Source organism: Atractosteus spatula, chromosome 16 (genome assembly GCF_055471065.1).
Source record: "Atractosteus spatula isolate fAtrSpa1 chromosome 16, fAtrSpa1.hap1, whole genome shotgun sequence".
NCBI classification, from domain to species: Eukaryota; Metazoa; Chordata; class Actinopteri; order Semionotiformes; family Lepisosteidae; genus Atractosteus; species Atractosteus spatula.
Window position 1 is genome coordinate 10,918,033 of NC_142721.1, and position 21,187 is coordinate 10,939,219.

The following is a 21,187-nucleotide window of genomic DNA, read 5'->3' on the forward strand; positions in this document are numbered from 1 at the left end:
TTTATTTTTTATGTATGCATATTACAATGTTTGTAACTATAGTACAGGTATTTTGCTTTACTAAGACCAGAGCATGAACAATTATGTAGGAAAATTTAATTTTGTAACACTGGTAAAAAAAAAGTTAAATGCACTGTTCAATGCATTTGGATAATGCAGACTAACAGATCTAATTAAACTAGACTACATACCCTACTGTAAAAGACAGAAAAATAACCATCTGAACATATTCTTTAACCTTATAGCATTACAAATGCTTTGAATGTGTTCCTGTAATTTCTTTACAGATTTTCCTGCCTGTATTTTGCTTTTAAGTACAAAACTCGCTAACAAAAATCAATGAAAAGTGAATTTCTTCTGTACCTACCAGATCCATTTTCCACAATATTTTCAGTGGTTATGTTTGCAAAAGCTTAATTATGATTTAAGACCTGGTTCAATCAAGGAAATTTAAATAATTAACCCTAATCTGACACTGTTTTTTCTGCCACAGCCTACCTGGACTCTCCAGGCCTGTGGACACCACCTCCTCCACATTGCTCCCATTAAGGTTGGCCTTCATGATCCTGTCCAGTGTCACATCTGACCAGAAAACCAGCTCTCTGCTGTGGTGGAAGTCGAGTGCAATGGCGTTCTCAAGGTTGTTGAGGAGCAGAGTGTATTCAGATCGATGGGGGAGCACTTGACGAATGTCAATCCTGTTGGCGAACAGAAGAACGGGTTCTGGCCCTGCAGGGAAAAAAGACGCAAACTTCTAAAGATACATTGCCTTTAACTATGTCAAAGTTGAAGCCAAAAGAAATTGTTTCCATCTCTTTAAACAACTTCAAATTCAATAAACTTCTAGTGTGAAAGTTGAAAAGAAAATTCTAACCCTGCTAGCACTTACGAGGAAGAGGGAAAAAAAAACACTTAACACCTCCTCCCAAGTCTACATTAAGACAAAATTAATCATAGGTCGAGGGATAAACACAAATACAAAACATTCAATATTCAATTTATTAAATGAGTCTTTTAAACCAAACATTTACCTAAGGCTTTGCAGCTGCGTTTATCAGGCCTGAGCTCATAGCCCTGCACACACCAGCACTGGAAGCCTCCCTCAGAGTTGGTACAGCCCTGACTGCAGTAGCCTTCCTCTGCACATTCATCCACATCTTCAATGTAGGGAGAGAACGATAGGAGATTCAGAGGTTATTCTTTTAGCATTCCGCCACAGAGCAGGACAGAACTGGGGTTTCGCAAGTGGTCCCATTTGTGTATTGACATCACAGCTGAATACCTTTTCGGTTCATCAAAAATAGGAACAATGGCTCATGAGGTAAAAAACTGCAACAAATAAAAATTAAATAGGATATTTGCATAAAACTCTGCCTTTGTCTTCTTTCATTGTGTCAATTAAGACTATCCGTTAAATTAAGGTCCTGTACTGTCAAAGACAGCTATCCATTTTTTTGTTTATCCCCAATACAGTGACATCAAATTACTTTTTCAGAAGCATCTGGAATTTTTCCCTTCTTAAGCTACTCAGCAAATCAACCTTCTGCTGGTAAAAATGTACTCCAAAAAAGCCATTAATCTGAAAGGAAACTAGCAAAGGGTATGAAAAATGTTCACATGTCACCAGCGATTCCTTGAGTTGTCTGGAAACTGAAATGTGCAATCTAGGGTGACAGCACTCTGAAAAACATGTGCTTCAAGTCTGACTGAATCACTAAGCATAAAAAAATGTAAAGTCTAAACTCTCTGACATTTTGACAAATGTTTTAGCTGCTGTCAAAGTGAGTGTGAAGCTTTTTAAACCAGAGAGCAGAAGTGGTCTGTAGCATTCTGGGAATATTTCAGGGACACCAAATTTAAAACTTATCAACAGAAATACTTGTTCACCGTGATTTTTGAAGTGTAAAGATGCCGAGTCAGATTAGGCTGCAGAAAATTTGAATTTAAATCAATTAACATCAGCACACTAATTAAACTGCGGCAGTGGATATACTAAGGATCCGTTACCTTGACATGACCTTCCATCATCCATCAGCCTGTACCCAGTGTGACAAGTGCACTGCACCAATCCTCGAACCATATGGCACTTCTGAGAACAGCCGCCATTGTTCAGATTGCAGCTACCTTCGCTAGACCTCGGACCTGGGGGGGGGGGGAACAGGACAAATACCGCAAACAAGGTCACCCACAGCAGACTCAACCCTCAACTCTTCTTAACACTTTGAAAGTGTGCTTTATTTGAATGGGCTTGAAAAGACCATCAGAATCCAAGTTTAAAATATTTTTTAATATGATTTTAGAAACTGAACAGAACTGCAGAGAGTGCAGACAGTTTCTTTTCCACCAGTCCTGCCAACTCAAACTTTTATCACAAAAACAGTAGTCTTTTGAGAGACAAAATAGAACAAAAACGCTGGACATTTTGAAGAAAAGGGTAACCAGGGGAGGGGAAGTGGATACAATTTATAAATCCCAATTCCTGCTCAAATGGACTTGAACATTCTCAATTATACCAATAATAAGGAGTGTTTGTTAAAAAAAGATTTCATGCTGAGCAGCTAAATGTAACAAAAAGGCTCTGCCACGCTAAAATGATCTTCGTCCTTGAATATTTAACCCTGCGGCACAGCACTCACGGCAGTTTTGGTAGGGCCCCTCATCGGTGCCGTCCCCACAGTCGCTGACCTCATTGCACACCTTCCTCTGACCAATACAGCGTCCATTCCCACACAGAAACTGGTCCGGGGCACACGGAGGAGAGTCTGAAAGGGAAAAATGGAACATATTTGTACAAGGAAAGGTTAGGAAAGGCCTCACACGGAGTCCTCAAATGTAATGCTAAGAGAAACCCACCTTTGTAGGTTTACCTAAAGTTTGGCCCACGTTTAAGTTTAAGTGACCAATATTAACCCTTTAATTTTTTTTAACATCTTTGCTTGATTTTAAGGTTGACCTGTGCTGAAGAACACTGAAGTTACCAGTATTTTCACAGCCCTCTTCATCGCTGTTATCCAGACAGTCATCTTCCCCGTCGCATCTCCACAGCAACCGCACGCAGCGCCCCGACTTGCAGCGGAACTGGTCGGCAGTGCACATGGAGACCGCTGGAAAGCGGAGCAGAGGTGAGGAGATACAGCTGTGGGGAACCCCGGCCGGTCCTATTCGGGTTACCGTTTTCCGAGGGGAAAAGGCAAACCCCAAAAGGGAGGCTTACTTACAGCAGTTCTTCTCATCGGACTGGTCGTCACAATCAAACTCGCCGTCGCACCTCCAGCCGGCGTTGATACACATCCCACTGCTGCACATGAACTCCACGGACCGGCAGGGCTGGTGTGAGGCTGGAAAGGAAGAACACCACCACCTGTGAACGGGCCTAAGCGTGATCCGCCTGCAACTTCCATTTTACCAACATCTGACTTGACAATGACAATTTCAGCCTCGAGGCTGAAACCTGGAAACAAAAAACCGGCATTATTCTTCAATATATTTTGGGGATTTTTTTAAGAGCATTGACCCCTCTGCCGCGTGCTTGGGCACAACCATATCCGCCTAGAGCAAGAATATCATATCGACGCATAGCGCAAAGAACAAAACAAGAAGCTCAGGATTGCACCAAGTATAACTTTGTATGATCAAACAAAGCACCCTTGATGGATCTTCAACAGAGAGTCAAAGCCAAGGAATTCTATTTGAAGATGTATCCTCTGTAGTGGAATGTGAATTTGCCACATTGTTCGGGCTTTTTTTTCTTTGAAGTCGATTCAAATTTCTCAAAAATGTAAAATATCTTACTCCACACAACCAAAGATAATTAAAAAAAATTGTGGGAGGATTAAAATTAGTTTTTCTCAAGCTAGGGACAATTGTTGGAGCAGAAATCACAATATAATCCTTGATGCTCCTACAGTACACTTGAAAGCTGAATAATTATTTGTTCTACATTTACTATTGTTAGCGAATGCAGAGAAACTTATTCTTAAATAATTTTAAGACACGGCAATGCCATTGTTAAAACACAGGATACCGGACTCATGTCAAAACAGGTCATATAATAAAACAAATCCCAAGCCTTCATGCCATCCAAAGTATTTTAGAAAGACATTTTAAAGTAAATTTAGGGTACAATTTAAAGTCATTTTAAAACTAATTGCTAAATAAACGTCCATGTTAGTATTGTCTTTAAATTTGATATAAATTGCACAAATGCTCAATGACATCAAATTGAACAGTGCAGACAGGAAACCCACTCACTTTTTGTGATTTTTGTGTTATACACTATGGCCAATTAAACGGGCTTTTCTCAGAAAACACCACCTGTACATACTTAACATAAATAGCATACATACATTTAGACATTATATAAGAAAACATATCATAATTAAATGACTATGCCTGTAGATACTCACAATTGCATACACTATTTTTAGACATAGTGGACACAGTCTCTGTTGGTTGTGCATTTTATACTACTGGACAAATGAGATGCCATGAAAATTAACTTAAGTGTAGCTATTAGATAATAGCTTTTACAGGGATATTATAACTATATTGCAATCCACATATTTGAAGGATCACCACAAGATTTCATTTGTGTTAACTACCGGCCTGTTCCAATGGGTCGTACTAACACTGTAATTCTGTCAGTTTGTGCAGCTGCATGTTCAACTAGTCCAGAATTGGAATTTGACCTAAGAGTGTTGGGGTTGTAGACAGGAGGTGAGAGAAGGGTTGTCAGGGCTGACTAGGAGATGGAGTATCTGGACAGTGTCCAGATTCTCCACTCTAGAAGTCAAGTCAAACAGTACTTCTAGGAGTAAAGCAACATTCCTGGGTGGCCTTACTGTGTTGCACACGGGATATCACTACTTTTCAAATGTGCAGGATTGAGGTTTCTAGTGTTAACACAAACATGTACAAAGCCACAGACATAAAACAAGCAGCTGATCTGGCAAGTGATTTCTTGCACTGAGCTGCAAGCTTTGTAATAACGTATTTTGAAGTAACTTGTTCCTAAAACTGTTCTGCTGTCAAAAGAGCCTCTAATCAGTGTACTATACACAGTGTGCTCGATGCTGGGATTTATAGAATGTCCTCAGAATAGGCTCTTACAGCAGTCAGACTCATCAGACCAGTCCCCACAGTCATCGTCGCCATCACAGTGATAGATGTCCAAGATGCACCGTCCATAGGCGCACTGAAACTCCTCCACGCTGCACGTTGCAGTGAGAACATCAGAGGCTGAGCAGAATAGTTGATGGGGGGGAAAAAAAACAATTATGCATAGTTACCATTTTAAAGATTTTTCATTAAAAATAAAAAAAAAACTGCATCACAAATCAAACATTTAAAACACAATAAAAGTACATGGCACATGTAACAATACAAATTCTCATGTTTAACTAAGCCTTAAAAATGTTGAAAAGTAAAAGGGCAACATTTCAAAAGGCAGTCTTTGGCTGTTAACTTTTGCTGTCAAATTAAGATCTGTTAATAACTAAATTATCATAAAAAGTTTTAAGTCACAGAGCATTACAAACTTCATAGAGAACATGATGTAAGGTTACTGACCACAAACCTTAATACCATACAGACGATTTTCTTTAAGCAAAAACTACAGAACTACTACAAAACTGTGAGCACCACAAAATAAATGTTGTGCTGTAGATGCCAATATTACATTTATTTGTAATTCCTGTACAAAAAAGTTAAAATTTCACCCTTGACTCAGACAACTCCTTCATCTAAAAACGAATGTTAAAACAAAAAAAGCTAACTTTGAAAAGTGTTTTGTTTGAAATAGCTTTTTTAGTGACAACAGCTGGTCTTTACAGATGTACACAGAATTCATTTCTATTAACATACGATCAACCATGGCCCTGAAAAAAAACTTGTATCACCAAGAAAACCACCTGTACTGTACAAAGTCGCTTTTTATCCTTTTCTCTCTTTTAACTCTTTGAAAAGCACTGCTTTGAAATAGAATATTTATCTTTTATGCACAAGTGCTTTTCACTCATGTTTTCAAAGGGGGGGGGGGAATCAGTGAATGGTAAATGTATCTATAGAAGTTCATAACTTGCAGTAATGCACACACCCTTAACAGTGACAAAGGAGGGATCAACATACAGGCTGTGGTTCTTCTCCTTTGAAGTTCTACCTATTCATTTCAAACTACCACAGCTTATAGCACGATGATGTAGTGCATTAGCAAGTATGACCATAAATCCATATAGGTTATCCGTACATATTCATGAGGCTGAATTAAACAAAACAGGTGACTGAACAACCGCATGTTCCAAGCTCCTCTGGTTTAATAACAGGTTTTGCTAATTGCTCTTCTACAGATCAAACAATGCTGTTTTATGGCCGGTGTTACTACAAGTTTTGATGAGCACATCTGGGGATCAGTGCTTACTGTTAAACCAAAATACAGGTAACTAAATTGCATCCGAATATTCATTATAAAAAAGGAAAATAACAAAATCGGACACTTCCAGATAACCACCGCTTCTTAAACATGCAATCACCTTCCTGTTACCCCATTTCCTAACTCTTCTAAACAAACAGTCTCCGAAGAATGATATTGGCAGGGATTTGTCATCTCACCTCCTACCAATACAACCACCCACCAGCCTCTTCCTTCTTCAAATACCCATGCTAGCATGTTTCTGCTCAAAATATGGACACAAATAGAGAATCGTAACAATTCCCTCAAGTGATGAGCACTGAGCTTTCAATTGCAAAGCTCCCTGCCAATACTCATTATCTGCAGACAGGGCCTTTATCTGTAGAGATGAAAGGCCTGCCCTTAGCCAGCTGACAGCATGGAGCTGTTTCGGCTTGTCTTTGAAGTCCTCTAGAGAGGTCTTTTTGAAGAATAAGTCTGCCAGTCTTAGAAGTCAGCACTTACTCTTATTTTCCCCCAATAAGAGCCAACAAAAAGTCAAACTGATCTACTGTTTATTTATTTATTGTACACACGTGTGCCCGCTGGAATGTAGGATATTGCTCAGCTTGTAGTTCTGTGATTTGCTTTAAGAGTGATGTTGGGCCTTTATCTGTAGGTAACTTCAAATCAAATTTTTGAAATTTCATTTAAAAAGCCCCAGAAACCTGCTATGACATGACAAATACTTCATGCAACGCACTTTGATGGATGACTGATGGAATTTTCTTCCACTAGTGTCAACTGGTCCAAGATGATTTATTCATAAAGTTGATCAATACAGCAATACAGGCTCTCAACCTTGGTCCTGGGGAAGCTGCTGTCTTCTGGTTTTCTTTCCAGAAATGTTCTTAACCGGAGGCTAAGGGATTCCAATTTTCTATGTGAGGTCTACCTGACGTAACTGCTTTCAGCTCCAACAGTCCAGATGACAAAATAATCATGGAAGTGACATTTCGCCACTTCCTTGTACATTTTTCATCACAAAGTGATCACACTCTACAGAGCCAAAACTCACTCTCTTTCCCATCTGATCCCATTTGGTCAGGGGACACTGCTGCATAAACACTACCATCTTTAACACAGCAGCTGCCAGTTTAGTATGGGGTTCCCTCCTTCTCTGCCAGAGTCTAGATACAGAGGAACTTGCTTACTTTTCCAGCTGGTTTCTTACAAGCCTCTTGATTGCCCTCAGAGGCATGGTTAATTCCACTGAGCACCTCTGTCAATAGCTCTTCCACCTCACATGGAGCTCCTTTCACTTAGAGCACTCTGCACTTATTTATTCCAGGTGTGTGCTGCAGCTCTATCTCATTATTCAATGGAGCTAAAGGCCCTAATCTAGGCCCAAAAGCTATGTTCACCCCAGGATTAATGACACTTCTTACTATGTCAATATACCATATTACTTTTACTTTTTCTTCTTGAGATCTTGATTCCCATTTCTTCATTCAGCAGGACAATGAGCTCTTGCATGGGGTATACAGGAATTGGGATTTGTTAAGATAATTGAGTTTAAGGAAAGTATTACTTTACAGAATGTCAGTGCTTAAATAAATAATACTATTATTATTATGCCTTACACTTACATTTACAAATTAGATGTAAATAAATTAGAATGTTATTCTAAGCAAGGAGAGGAAAGTCAATGATTCAAATTCAATTCAGCTGTAAAATGAAATCTTCAGATTAACTGGAACCAATTATAGGTGCCAAACTACATCACAGAAATTTACTAAACCAGTTTATTGAAGTCTGGTTTTGTTATCCCCTGCAATCTGCAGTTTCAAACAGTCATCACTACATTCTGTGGGGAAAAAATAAAATTTAGGGTCTACAGTATATTAAGCTGTGACCCTGACAAAATACAGTAGGCTATTTGTAACAGAATTGTGAGGCTTTCATGGAAAAGAAACAAAAGTCACTTGAAACTGCCTTGATTTGCCTTCGGCAAACAAACTGCTGTCCAGAGAGGGATTCTGCATTAGCAAATGCATGTTTCAAATTTTTTTTGGCTCTAAAATTTTCCTTTTCTCCCATTACCATTCCCTTGACTGTTTCTATATCTTGCATTCAAAAACTTGAGATGAATTATGTTGCTGAGCTGTTACCAAGCGCTGTCAGACTTAACCATCTGTTACACTGTAGTCTGTGGTAGAAAATGCAAATGCATCGATTTACTGATCTTTTAAAATGCAGCTTCAAGAGAGCAATACTCACGACAGTTTTCCTCATCCGACCCATCTTTACAATCCGTGTCACCGTCGCAGTACCAGTGCTCAGCAATGCAGCTCCCATCAGCACAACGGAACTCCTTATCCGAACATTTCCTCATATCTGAAAAAAAGTGGGGAAAGACCATTTTTAAATAACTTTTCATGAACAGATGGTGGTTATCTAATAAAAAGTTTCTATTATAAACACGATTAATCCCATATCTGGCAATTTACAATAAGATCATGAGAAAATGAATCAATCTTCTATTGAGGAGATTAAGGACTGTCAGGATGACTCTCTAGCCCTGTGCAGGTTAATTAAGTTTTCCAAGATTTTTCACAGTTTTATACTTCACCTAATCCTGTACAGACCTGGTCAGGATTAAGGATTTGTAAACCCATTGAATTTGCCTCAATTTTGTCCTAAATAGGCTGAGCTTTTAGATGTTGCTGTAACCTTGTAGAAGTTAAAAGCAACTGCTCAATCTCTGCCGAAGTGCAAGTCTCCTGGTTTAGATGGCATTCCACTTAAGATGGTGCTGGCAATGTGGGGATTTGATACTATACTACATACATTTTTCATTGCTCACTGGTCCTTTTCTCAGAGATCAAAAACCGGCTCTAATTTTGCAAAAAAAACCCACTAATACAGTGAGAAACTAAAAGTCTTCCTCTAAAAGTTCGGCACACTAAGACAACTCTAGTACATAGTGAGCATCATACTGGCATCTCCAGATGAAGACTGCTTGCATACCCATGAGGGATTTTACTTTTCTAGTTTAAATTTGTGTATTTTACCAGCAGTGAAAAAGCTCCAAGCTGTTTCCTCCACCTGCTTTATCTATATACGGGAAAGGTCTGGCTGGCTGATGTGCATTGCAGTAAAACAAGAATAGTTAACTAAAACGAGCAGGATTGGCGAGTTATAGTGAATGACCAAGGGTGACATCAGTGCATCGTTTTTCACATCCAAGCAAAAGAGATGCCAACTTCTGACTCTCAAATTGGTTTTCTGGATAGATTGTATACTACGCTACATGGATGGAACTAATTAATTGCTGTATATCAGTGAGAGCTGCCAGAGGAGTCCTCATTATTGGACTTAAAAAGCAATGACATTGAAACCAATGTCATCTCCTAAGAAACTGGTCAGATTTTAACTGGTTGCTGCTACAGAGACCACGTGGGTGAGGAAGAAAAGAGAAGGAAAGATGTCCATTAACACTTTCCGACACTAAAACAGCACTGACCAGGCAATACTCCCAAGATAAGCACTTCAGTCAAGCTGTGAGTTTGGGTTTCCAAAGCCTTCACAAAGCAGCCATTGAAAAAAAAAAAGTGAGCTTCTCGAAAAAAGTTAGTCAAAGAACTGGAAACAGATGTCTTTGAAGGACAGTCGCCTTCTGTTCTATGAAGTTCCACAGGGGGAAAACCATTTAACCCAATATCCTCAACTCGTCTTTGACATCAGTGTCAGTTTGCATGCCCATTTTTAAAATTAGACAAGTAATGTCATTTCCATCTAGCCCGCAGGAATGACTGTAACAAATCTGAAATTACTAGAACGGCTGCATGATTAAAAATACTTCATTCTCATGAGGGTATGTGCCCTCAGTGAAAACGCAGCGTCACAGACAGTGGGGAAAAACAGGAAAAGGCGGCGGCCATTGACAAAGCTGCCCACACAGCAGTCCTGGAAATACAGGGCTTTAGAAGCAGGTCCTCACCACACTGCTCATCACTGTTGTCCCCACAGTCGTTGTCTCCATCGCAGTGCCACAGGCTCCGGATGCAGTAGCCATTCTGACAGTGGAACTCATCTTCCTCGCATTCTCGGGGAGCTGGAGCGGAGAAAAAAGAGTTTTAAAAAAACACTGCTCTTTGAAACCTAACTCGGGATCCGACACTTCAAGTGAGCTGCTGCCTCCTTCTGACCCCTTATCTGAGTCTCCTCATAATCGAGGGAATAGGTCATTAAACTCAACCTGGCAGGCTGAGGTTCTTTTGAGATATTAGAAGCCAGTAACCTGTGGATGTCTTTACCTTCTTCAAGAGCATTTTGTTTTCTGTAAAATCAAGTAATTTATAACAGGTTTCATTTTGTCCTTGGTAGCAAAGCCTTTTTAGGCCACTCAGGTGCTCTCTGAGTACCGCACACAGTACAAGGATAAAGGGGGCTGTCACACTCCCCTCCACTGGCTGTAGAAGATCAATATGCAATTACTCTGCTTTATTTCCTCTGAAGTAAATACTTCAGCATTGAGCTGATGGATGATGATACTTTTTAGCCTTTAGACTCCTATTGACACATTAAGAAACTTAAACAATACTGTCATTACATACTTATTCTCCTTGTAAACTGACTTTACATTCTCTTCTCTCTATAGCAGTATCATTTAAAAAACAAATGCATTTCCCAGAAGTCCAAAACTGGAAAAAAGAAGACAGATATTCTGAAACTTAACTCCAATGCTGATCTATGGATCTTGTGACTAAAACAATTTCATCAAAAACATTTGAGATTGCAACTTTAAGGACACCTGGCCTTCGGGCCTGGCATTTTTACTTCAGATTAGTAGTCAGGTCACACACCAATGGCCCAGACTGAACTTATCTCCATTTGTACTGATCTTCACATACAGTAGAAGGACACTATCCCCTTTTTCATCACTAGGGAGCCATTATTTTTCTATCCCTGATGTTTACCCCAACCTTGTACACAAAGTGACAAATAACACATCTGTAGAAGGCAAAGCAAGTGCCACTGTTTTTCCTTCTCTTCTTGAACACATTTTGAAGATATAGGTTCAATAATAATAATAATACACAATATATACTGTATCATTAAAAAAATCTTTCATACTGTTATGTTTTTCCACTTAAAAAGGACATTAACATTATTCAACTTGAACAGACGGAGACTGAAAGTCATCAGTAGCTATTCATTTGTAAAGCCATTATGTCTTAAGATGTTGTAAATGCTCCTTATTACAAGATTCTTAACTTCTAAAAAAGCCAGACGACAGTAGCTTGATTGAGTTCCCTTACAATAATGCTTACAAAGACAAAATCTGCCGTACATAAAACAAACCAAAAACAAAGCCACATAAAGTATATATTTTACAGCTTGGCAGAATCCAAATCATTTGGCCTGAAGAATTACTGTTTACAAGGTACGTTTCAGGCTTGTTACTCACTGTTGGTTGTTTTAAAATTTTACATCCTGCTGAGCTCAATTGAAGCATGTGTTATTTTCTTAAAGCACTTTAAATAATAAAAACCATAGGGGTGAGAGAGAGAAAATGCATTAAATAATAACAAGGAGACAAAACAAAAAGGAAAATTGTACAGCACACTCAAATTAAAAATTTATCACTGGCTCGTGCCAGACAGACCCCCGTAGCATTGCACTTTCTCCGTCTGGATTTTTAAAATATGGGTCAGACATACTACTTTATCCCAGGCCCAGCATGTTCCGAATTTACAATACTGGCAATGGCAGTTGTCCACAAAAGCGGGCTACAAGTACCTTTGGAATGAGCAAGAATCGGCCCGCCAATATCACAGACCTAAAAAGCATAACAGATGGTACAAAAAACCCATAATATAAAAAAGGCAAAATGTACTTCACTGGAAGGGAAGAAAACAGGCCTCCTCAGTCAAGAGAAGTATAGAAATTCCTCATGTTAGGTAAACTAAGATTGAATATCTGTTATTCCCATCGGAGAGGGTGGGATTTTCTACTTCCCTGATCCATGCAGTGCTCCGTCACAAATGCCAAATCCCTGGTAAAGCCATAGAGACCAAACAAATAATAAGTTTACTAAAAATAAAGTTACAGCACACCTGACAGAATGACTTTTTATTCCACACTCAGGTCGTATTTTTAGAAAGCATGGAGAATGAAGTCAAACCACCTTGCATGCCTTATATACCCCTGCACAACTGAGGGGTTACATGGCATTGTCAAGTGACCACGGGTGCACCAACATCAACTCATGGCCTATTACAGCACGGTATGATTACTGCATAGCTACAACACTTACTGCATATCGTGGAGAAAAACAAAACCTACTGAGAGGCGTCAAAAACTGTTCATTGTGATTGGTTCAACTACTCTTTTGTTATATTAATATCTCTCAGCAAAAATTCCTTTTCTATAGGCTGTTACGTTTGTGGTAGCGGCAAATAGTCAGTAGCGTTTTTTTTACAGCAGCTGCCAGTGAACTACCATACAACCACTGTCACTCTGCATATCGCCGAGGTATGCAGTAACATGGTAACGGTCTGTACTGTGTTGTCAGTGCAGTCTTGGTTGCGTGGTAACGTCTAGGTCACTAGAGATTAGAATCGACAGAATAAGGTACAGAGCTGTCACAGCAACCAGAGCACAAGGCTCGTCCTGCATCAGGCATTCCTCAGAAAGCCAGAAAGCTTTGATAACAGCAAGTAGCTTACATGAAGACACAATGCTGTGTACCTTGTGTGTTATTTCCCAGCCTTTACAAGCCCCCTATGAGCTGTCTCCTCCAGCTGTGTCCCATCAACCACTGAGCACTGCTCCAGGCAAAGGTCAACCCATAACATCCCCAGAAGACAGGTGCAGTGGCTGCACTGGTCACCGGCTCTTGTATACACATCTTCTTTGAAAAAATGACTGGATAACATCTATGCAACTAGTTACTACCTAATACCTTAGTTACTATTAATTTACTAGCAGCTGCGATGTAGGCTAAATGGGCAAAAATCACCACCTCTCACACTTCTATAAATTAAAGGACAAATTCACTGACATTAGAATTTGTGACCACATAATCCTATGGATAAAAACTTGCTTTATGGACAGATGTTCCATAGCCAATGTGTTACCACAAATCAGGTGCTAACCTTCCAGAGAAAAATCATAATCTTTAATAAAAAGAGGGCAGATTTTGAAATATGAAGCATGCTTTTTTTTCTTAACCTTTACATTAAAAGATCATAAACAGCTTCACAGAACAGAATAAGTGCTACTCCTCACAGAAGAAGAGAAAAGCTTACGGCAGTCTTGTTCATCCGAATCGTCTTCGCAGTCGTTGTCCCCATCGCACACCCAGGAGCGCCGGATACACTTTCCATTATCACAGTGGAAGTCCAAGGGGGAGCAAGTGGGGAGCACTGAAAGAAGGGAGGTGTCATTAATGGTGAAGACTTATTTACATAGAATCTCACAGAATTCTAGAGTGGACCACAGCTGATGCCATGTTAATTAACACTGCAGATTAATACAGCACCACTGTTCTGTTCACTGATTACTGTACCTCTGGGAAAATGGCTAGTCTCGCCATGATTCAAAACGTGAAACAGTGAAGCCTAATTTCTATTGAACAGTATCATACCGTTTGAAAAGAATAGCATTTTGCCTCCGAGACCATGGAGAGCTTGAGTGGTCCAGGAAAACCATAGCAAAAATACTGCTGTCCCCAATATTACACAACAAAAGGTAGCCCTCTCTTATGCTACGTGCACGAGACTTTTAAACTCCGACTTGAACATGAGAAGGCAACTAAAAAACCCTGGGACCGCTGGGGGTGAAGAAATCAAGAGTTTAATGGAATATGTTGCCGTTTCCCTGGCATTCAAAGTGCAAAGTCTCAAGGGGGAAGGCCTCGGCATCTGCCTGCATACTCATGCATGAATGGGACAGTTATGGCTAATAAAAATGCACTTACAATGCCTCAGCTACATCTACCACACAAACCACTACAGGCCATCTTCTGAAAAGGCGCTGCTGAGTCTCAAGGCTGTGAAGCTGCAGCAGAGGTCTAACTGTTAACATTATCCCCAAATTGTCTAATGGCCACTCAACTTGTTAGTACTTGTTTGTAGCCACTTCTTCAGATACTTTGTTTGAATACATAACTTTTGCAACACTACAACCGATCGATTAAAGGGCCTGTGTTAATAAACATCACATCACCACTTCCTTGCAAAAGAAATAACATTTGATTTGCAGAAGCCTGCACCTGTTCAGTACGGACATACAGCACAAAACCAAGGTGAAATGTACACATCTGGAAAGATGTTGTTTATCCAATTCCCATATCTTCTACCTTCCACCAGAAAAAGAGCAAATGCCTTCCATAGATTTACAGCAATTTATTTTGACAATAAAGCAAAGGTTAACTAAAACACCACAGAAGGAGAATAAAAAAGTAAAATACTTATGGTCAGGCTATAGTGGAAATTGCACTTGGTTCTAGCAGAAATTAGTTTAAACTGCTCACCAGTCAGCTTCCACTATGATAACCATGTCAAGTAAAGCAGAGTTTTAATTAACTGTCCCTACTGGGTTAAAACATATTGTGAACTGGAAGTTGCTGGTCACCAGTAGACACCAGCTGAACCCTTTCTAATGGACTATCCATCCACTTTCTAACCACTTCACCTAATTCAGGGTCATGGAGGAGATGAAGCCTATCTCGGTAAGCAACGGATACAAGGAAGGATATTTACACACTCTTGCAACCAAACTAATTGATTTGGTTTTATTGATTCTATACTATGGCATGACAAATACCCATGCAGAGATTACTAATGTCTGCATGGACCAAAACAATACACCAGCCCATCAAGTGTTTATGTGCTTCTTTTCTGACTCTTTTTATCAGCTTTTTGCAATCTTGTTTATCACTGTAACCAGATCATGAGATCTTTTTCTTCAGAAATAGAACAGGCCTCTTCTAACATTGAAAAAGCCTTTATTCTTCCCTTTATCTTACAAAGTTAAAAATTCAGCTGTCCTTGCTTTTCACATCTTTACTCTGAAAGAATAATGGTTTCAGCATGACTAGCAAGAATCGTCTTTCAGTTTTGTACATTCCTAAAACAGAAATTAATCCTGATCCCTAGCTTCCTCAGATTACGTCCTCAAATTATTGAAGCTGTCTGAAAAGACAACTGAACTCAGTCAGCCTCATATATTTCCACTAACACACAGGAAACTGGTGCTAGCTGCTGAAATATGAAACATCCAATAAAACACTGCAATCCTATACTTTACCAATGCCTGTTCTTTAAGTGAACTTAGGGTATAAACCATTTTTATTGGGACATGTCATTAGTATGTTAAATCAGAATACAAGACCCCAGGTAAAGAAGGTCTTGTTTTTCTGGAAGGCAGGGACTCATATTTGGCTGAACACTGCTTACCATTAAACCCAGCGAAGTAAAAAAGCAGATGTACAGTCACTCGAGACTATTGCTGGAGCGATCTGAAGTGACCCATTAAGGTTTTCACAGGGAATGAATTTCCCCCTCCACTTCAATCTTCCAATCCTATTTACAACGCCTGACTTCTGACCTTCTGGAACTACAGGAGTTCCCAATAAAATACCAGAGATGGTACAATGGTAAAAACTGCTTTCCCACTTTCGACTAGCTGCACATAAATCTGCTTCTCTCGGGGTTCTGAATGTCGCGCCATGTACCACACAGGCAGCACAAGCATGGCACTGTCTTTTACATGTGTGATGGTTCCTCCCAAAACTGCCACATCGTATATCCACACAACAGATCTTTTCGTAATGACAAGAAACATCCTACTTACCATGCAACCTTTAAACCTTACATTTGATTTAACGCAACTTGAACAAACATTCCTCCGGTACAAGTACAAGGTTAAACCAAGTGAGACTGGGCAAACAAACTGAGGAATTGAATTCCATTTCACCTCCACCAACAAAAACAATCTATGAAAGGGCAGTTACCATCTCAGTTTCTTGGCAATATAAATTGCAGTTTTTTATTTGAAACACTATCCAAAGCTCTGCTACAATCCTAAAACAAAGAATAAAATATTTTGAAAGTTAAATAAAAGCTGAAAAATAAAGTATTATTTTATTTGCAAAACTAACACCCTGACATTTCCAACAAATACTTTAAACATTCAGACATGACCTTCTCCTGAATTGAAAAAACTCAACAACATCTCTATAGCAGGTTTGGAGGATTACAGGCATTAATTATCCTTACATGCATACCATTTACCTTAATTATAATTTTCAGCATGTTTTTACACTGAATACTTTAAGAATGATTAGCAGCTCTTACTGGTAAAATGGAATGTCTGTTTTTTTTTTGTTATTTACACTGTCAACAGCAATGCGATTTCATTCCTAGAAACAATTTATTTAAACAAAGATTTCTTAATATCTTAGTGTGGGAAAGTGCCAAAGAAAATAAGAATGTTTGCCTATCAGTTTTCCTATTTAATCTTCCTCTCCAAGAAAATATTTAACTGTTGCATCAAAATGAGAAAATCTGACATCTTGCCAAACAAGATTAGAGCCTCTGTATTTATTAAAACCCTAAACAAAACAGACCCACATATTAAGCAGGCTTCCCAGAATCAAGCATAAACAGAACCAAGTTCGTGACAAAAATGGGACCTTAACACATTACGCTAAAAAATGGGATTGTGTTACATGAAAGGTCAATTTGAAACACACAAGATACAAATATCCAAAAGGGCAGCAGGAGGTAGGCAACTCCCATATCCAAGCCACACGGACTCATTGGACCAGAGCTTATCCTAATTTCCATGGCATTAAGGAGACAAAGGAGCATGTGACTCGCCCCACCATACAGGCTGCCAATATGCAGCAATACATTTAGCTAAATATTCTTTAGCCCATAATGTATGTCAATGAGCTTTTAGTCTCTTCAGCCCTTTCTGCAACCTGAATAATACATGACTCTCATGGGATATGACTTATTGTGACCAGTAAAAAGTGCTGGAAACATCACTCTAACAACAGCCTACATTCCCTTTTAAATACTGCACTTGCACATGAGAAGGTGTTCTGAATGGGTATTTTTCATGTTGATGGATATATACTTAAAATATTCTAATCCCAAGAACCTTATAATTTGCAGGGATACTTTGGTATCATCAGAGAAAATAAGAGCATTCTGTAAATGTAATTTGCACACATGGATCATCACCTCCAGGAGAATCGTCACATCACCCTATCCAGCATGCTACAGGTCTCTCTACCTGGGATTCCTTCAACTACTGTGCACCATGTTCAAATCTCCCTGTATTTCATCTAGAATACTTGCAATCTACAATGAGACAACACTATAGATGTAATCCCCACTTCTAATACTTTAATAATATTGTAATTGCATCCTTATATTTTTTTTCAGTGGAGATTACAAAAATGGAATTTCCCTCCTGACAGAATTGTTAATCATGTACTTAATGTACTTTCATATTGTACTTGGGCCTTTTCCTGTTATGTTTGGCACCCTCTAGACACAACAATGGTAGGTGTGAGAGACCTCAGATCACTGAACTTGTCGTTTAAACTGCTGTCTCACCAGATCTTAGCTTCCTTAAATTGGCTGGATTGCAAGACTAAGCATTCTCTTTGAAGTCACCTACTCTACAAAGCCCTCTTTTGTGAAGATGCATCATACAGATAGTGGCGCTCAGAGGAAAGTCATAATGACAACCCCATGATCCTCATTCTGGTGAAAAAATTACTGTCAGAACTCCCTAACTCACATTAGTTTGTATAAAGAAAGCATATTTCTCTTATTTGTGGTTTAAAATTGCTTAAAATAACACCTGAAGAATCTGTCTTCTACAGACCAATAATTTTGACATGCAAATCATTTTAACGAAAATGACGATCTACTTGTAGCAGCGGGCTGACAATTTTATTGAACATTCCTCATCAACAGGGTGTCAAGTGTGAACATTTACACTGAAAATCACAAGCTAATAGTGTGTGGCCACTGCTGGACCCTATTATAAGCTTACCCATGGTTTTTCATTTCTCTTTTAGTGCCTAGACAAGCACACCCCTGTTCACTGGTTTTGGGCCATATCAATTGCCACACATTGTCCAAGCTCATCCCACAAATGTTCAATGGACCTCAAGCCTGGTGAGTAAGGTACTGCTTGCACAGCTGTCCCAGTCTCCTCTCGCATGAAGGCCTTTGCTACAGAAGCTACAGGAAGACGAGTGTTGTCCAGCTGGAACGTTACCATACAGTATCAGGATAAGCCCGCAGGAAGTGAGCAAGTGAGGTCTCAGAACTTGATCAATGCAGCGCTGTGCAGTCAGACTGTCAAGAAATAATCACAAGTAGACTAGACACTCCTGCCCAGACCATCAAAGTTGGATATCCCCATCAATCAATCTGTTGTACGCAACAATCAGCATATTATTCTGCACATCTGCACCACACTTGCTAATGTCCATCAGGGTGGTCTACACAAAAACCTGATTTGTCACTTAAGAAGACATTGGCTGAGATGCTGCTATAACATAAATTGGACAAAGGTAGTGTTCTCTTGATAAGTAGGGCATAATGATACTTGTCTTTTATTTTCATCAGGCGTGATCACCTGTTTACCCGTTTCCAAACAACTATCTCATTAATGTGGCAATTTAGGACTTCTGCAACCTTCAAAGCCCAGGACGTCACAGTGAGTTATATAGCCATTACACATTTTTTTGTGCAGGAAATTAGGAAAAACATTATCTAGGTGGATTCCACTTGGAATTGAGGATAATGTTATCAACAAAAGCTGATAAAACTGACATAAAGCTTCTGTAAAAGATTCTTTATGTCCAGCAGCTCATTGTGACTCCTCACATGCAATTCTCATAGTTATTCTGTTGATTAGACATAGCATTGCTTTAACATGATTAAATTACCAAAACACCAGTACAACTAATGGATCACAAGGCTGAGAACCCCATGGTATTTATTTTAAAAATCCTAAAAGGTTACTGTCAAACAGAATAATCCTGTCGTGTTTGACAGTTCCAATTATTTATAACATATTCCAAAGAACAGTATGACTTGCATGGTGTGTTTGTAAAAATGTTTGACGAATACACTTTTTAATAAAATTTTAATAACTGTAAGGAAAAACAGCACCAATTAAAATCAGAAGTGAAGGAATGAATTCAAATGCTCACAAAAGATTAAAGCTCTGACGTACTCCCAATTTGGGCAGAAGAAAATTGTAAATATTTTGTAAATATTTTTTTTTTTTAAAAGACTGCAACCTGACATGATTTACAATAGATTACCTGAATTTGGCTGGCAACTTGGAGACAGATTTGTCTAAAGTGCATTTTTCTTTATTCCTTTTACTTTGCAATTAGGTTTTATCCATCACATGTCCTCTACTCACTCATGCCTATATACAGTAGGAGTAAATATTTAGAGAGAAGGTGGCTGCCTTTACTTTAGAACTATACAAGTTTACTGTGGTCTGCTGCCAGAAAGTTTTCTGCGATGGAGGGATTATGCAAATTTACAATGCAAATAAGAATTAAACCCTAGGACAAAACAATTGTAGAATTCCTTCGCTGTTGGCTTTCTCCACCAATGAAGATAACAGCATTAACAGAAAACAGCTCCCCCAAGGTGAAACTGATAAATATTGTTCATAATCTTCTTTTAAGAGATGTTCTTAGCTCATGCTGGTTTCAAGCATACCCACAGGAAGAGTATCATTCTGATTGGCCAAGTTCTATAAGAAGAGGGATTACTGAGAACAGCAATCTAGTTTGGACCAGCCAAAACCAGCAGGGCCCTAGCGCCCCAGTCGCTAAAATCAGGCTGGCAATGCTATATGTTCATCAGTCTTGCACTACCCTGCTTTATTTGAGTATTATACTGACTTTCTTCCATTTTTGTTTTGGGGGGGGGAAGAGCTTTCAAGTTAAAAAAATCTATTTCATCTCCTTTTCACTCCCCCTCAACTTGCCCCCTTAGCAGTCTCAGAGCTGAAGCCTTTCAACTCAGCAGGGGAACTGCATGGTGAATGAGACAGCCACAGTGCTGGCCTCAATTTATGTTCTGAAGGCAAAGAATCTTAGCATGAGGATGAAGTGAAGAAAGCAGAAAGTAGAGCAAATGGATAGGACTTAACTTGAAACCCCCACAGAACGCACTAGGATTTTTATATCACATTTGCAGCTTTTGTTCCACCCTCCCGTGGTTAGGGCAGTGCTGCTAATTTCTTTTTAAACACTATCACTATTGTTTCAGTATTTTTCCTGCCACACGTACAGTACCATTTGTCATCCTATGGACAAGTGCTCTGTCAATGCCGGAACTAGCTCCTTTTAACCCTTCTGAAAATGCTGGGCTTCCATGCAAAAGACCACAGCAGAAAACAGCAGTAGCGCTTCTTTTTAAAAAAGTCACTGCACCAGAAAGAATTTGTTTCAACTCCAGAAGAACATGTATCCATGGTATCCACCATCAATTAAACTCGATCTTTTCATAAAGCACTGCAGTGCCAAATGCACTTTATCTAGGATCAGTATATTTCTGCATGTGTTACAATCTTATACCATAAATCCTGAAGCCAATCTTTGAAGCTAATTAAGTCTGAAATCAATCACCACATGAGAAGCCTCAGTGGAATGTAGTGATGAAACCGATCTAAATGCACACGGGTTTTAATTGAATTTTATAACACAGGGAAATTGCTGTTACAAAGTGAAATATA

At 39.2% G+C, this 21,187-nt stretch overlaps 1 protein-coding gene across 1 annotated transcript in view; it reads right to left on the minus strand.

Annotated features, from left to right (window-relative positions):
• lrp4 (low density lipoprotein receptor-related protein 4) overlaps positions 1-21,187 on the minus strand; it is a 95,300-nt gene that overhangs the window by 22,385 nt on the left and 51,728 nt on the right. The window contains exons 3-12 of the mRNA XM_088934941.1: positions 13,702-13,818; positions 10,389-10,502; positions 8,666-8,782; positions 5,110-5,238; positions 3,219-3,338; positions 2,979-3,104; positions 2,637-2,762; positions 2,008-2,142; positions 1,032-1,157; positions 499-729 (exon numbers count right to left, since the gene is read on the minus strand). Of these exons, the coding sequence (XP_088791067.1) occupies positions 499-729; positions 1,032-1,157; positions 2,008-2,142; positions 2,637-2,762; positions 2,979-3,104; positions 3,219-3,338; positions 5,110-5,238; positions 8,666-8,782; positions 10,389-10,502; positions 13,702-13,818 (1,341 nt within the window). The remainder of the gene's footprint in view (positions 1-498; positions 730-1,031; positions 1,158-2,007; positions 2,143-2,636; positions 2,763-2,978; positions 3,105-3,218; positions 3,339-5,109; positions 5,239-8,665; positions 8,783-10,388; positions 10,503-13,701; positions 13,819-21,187) is intronic.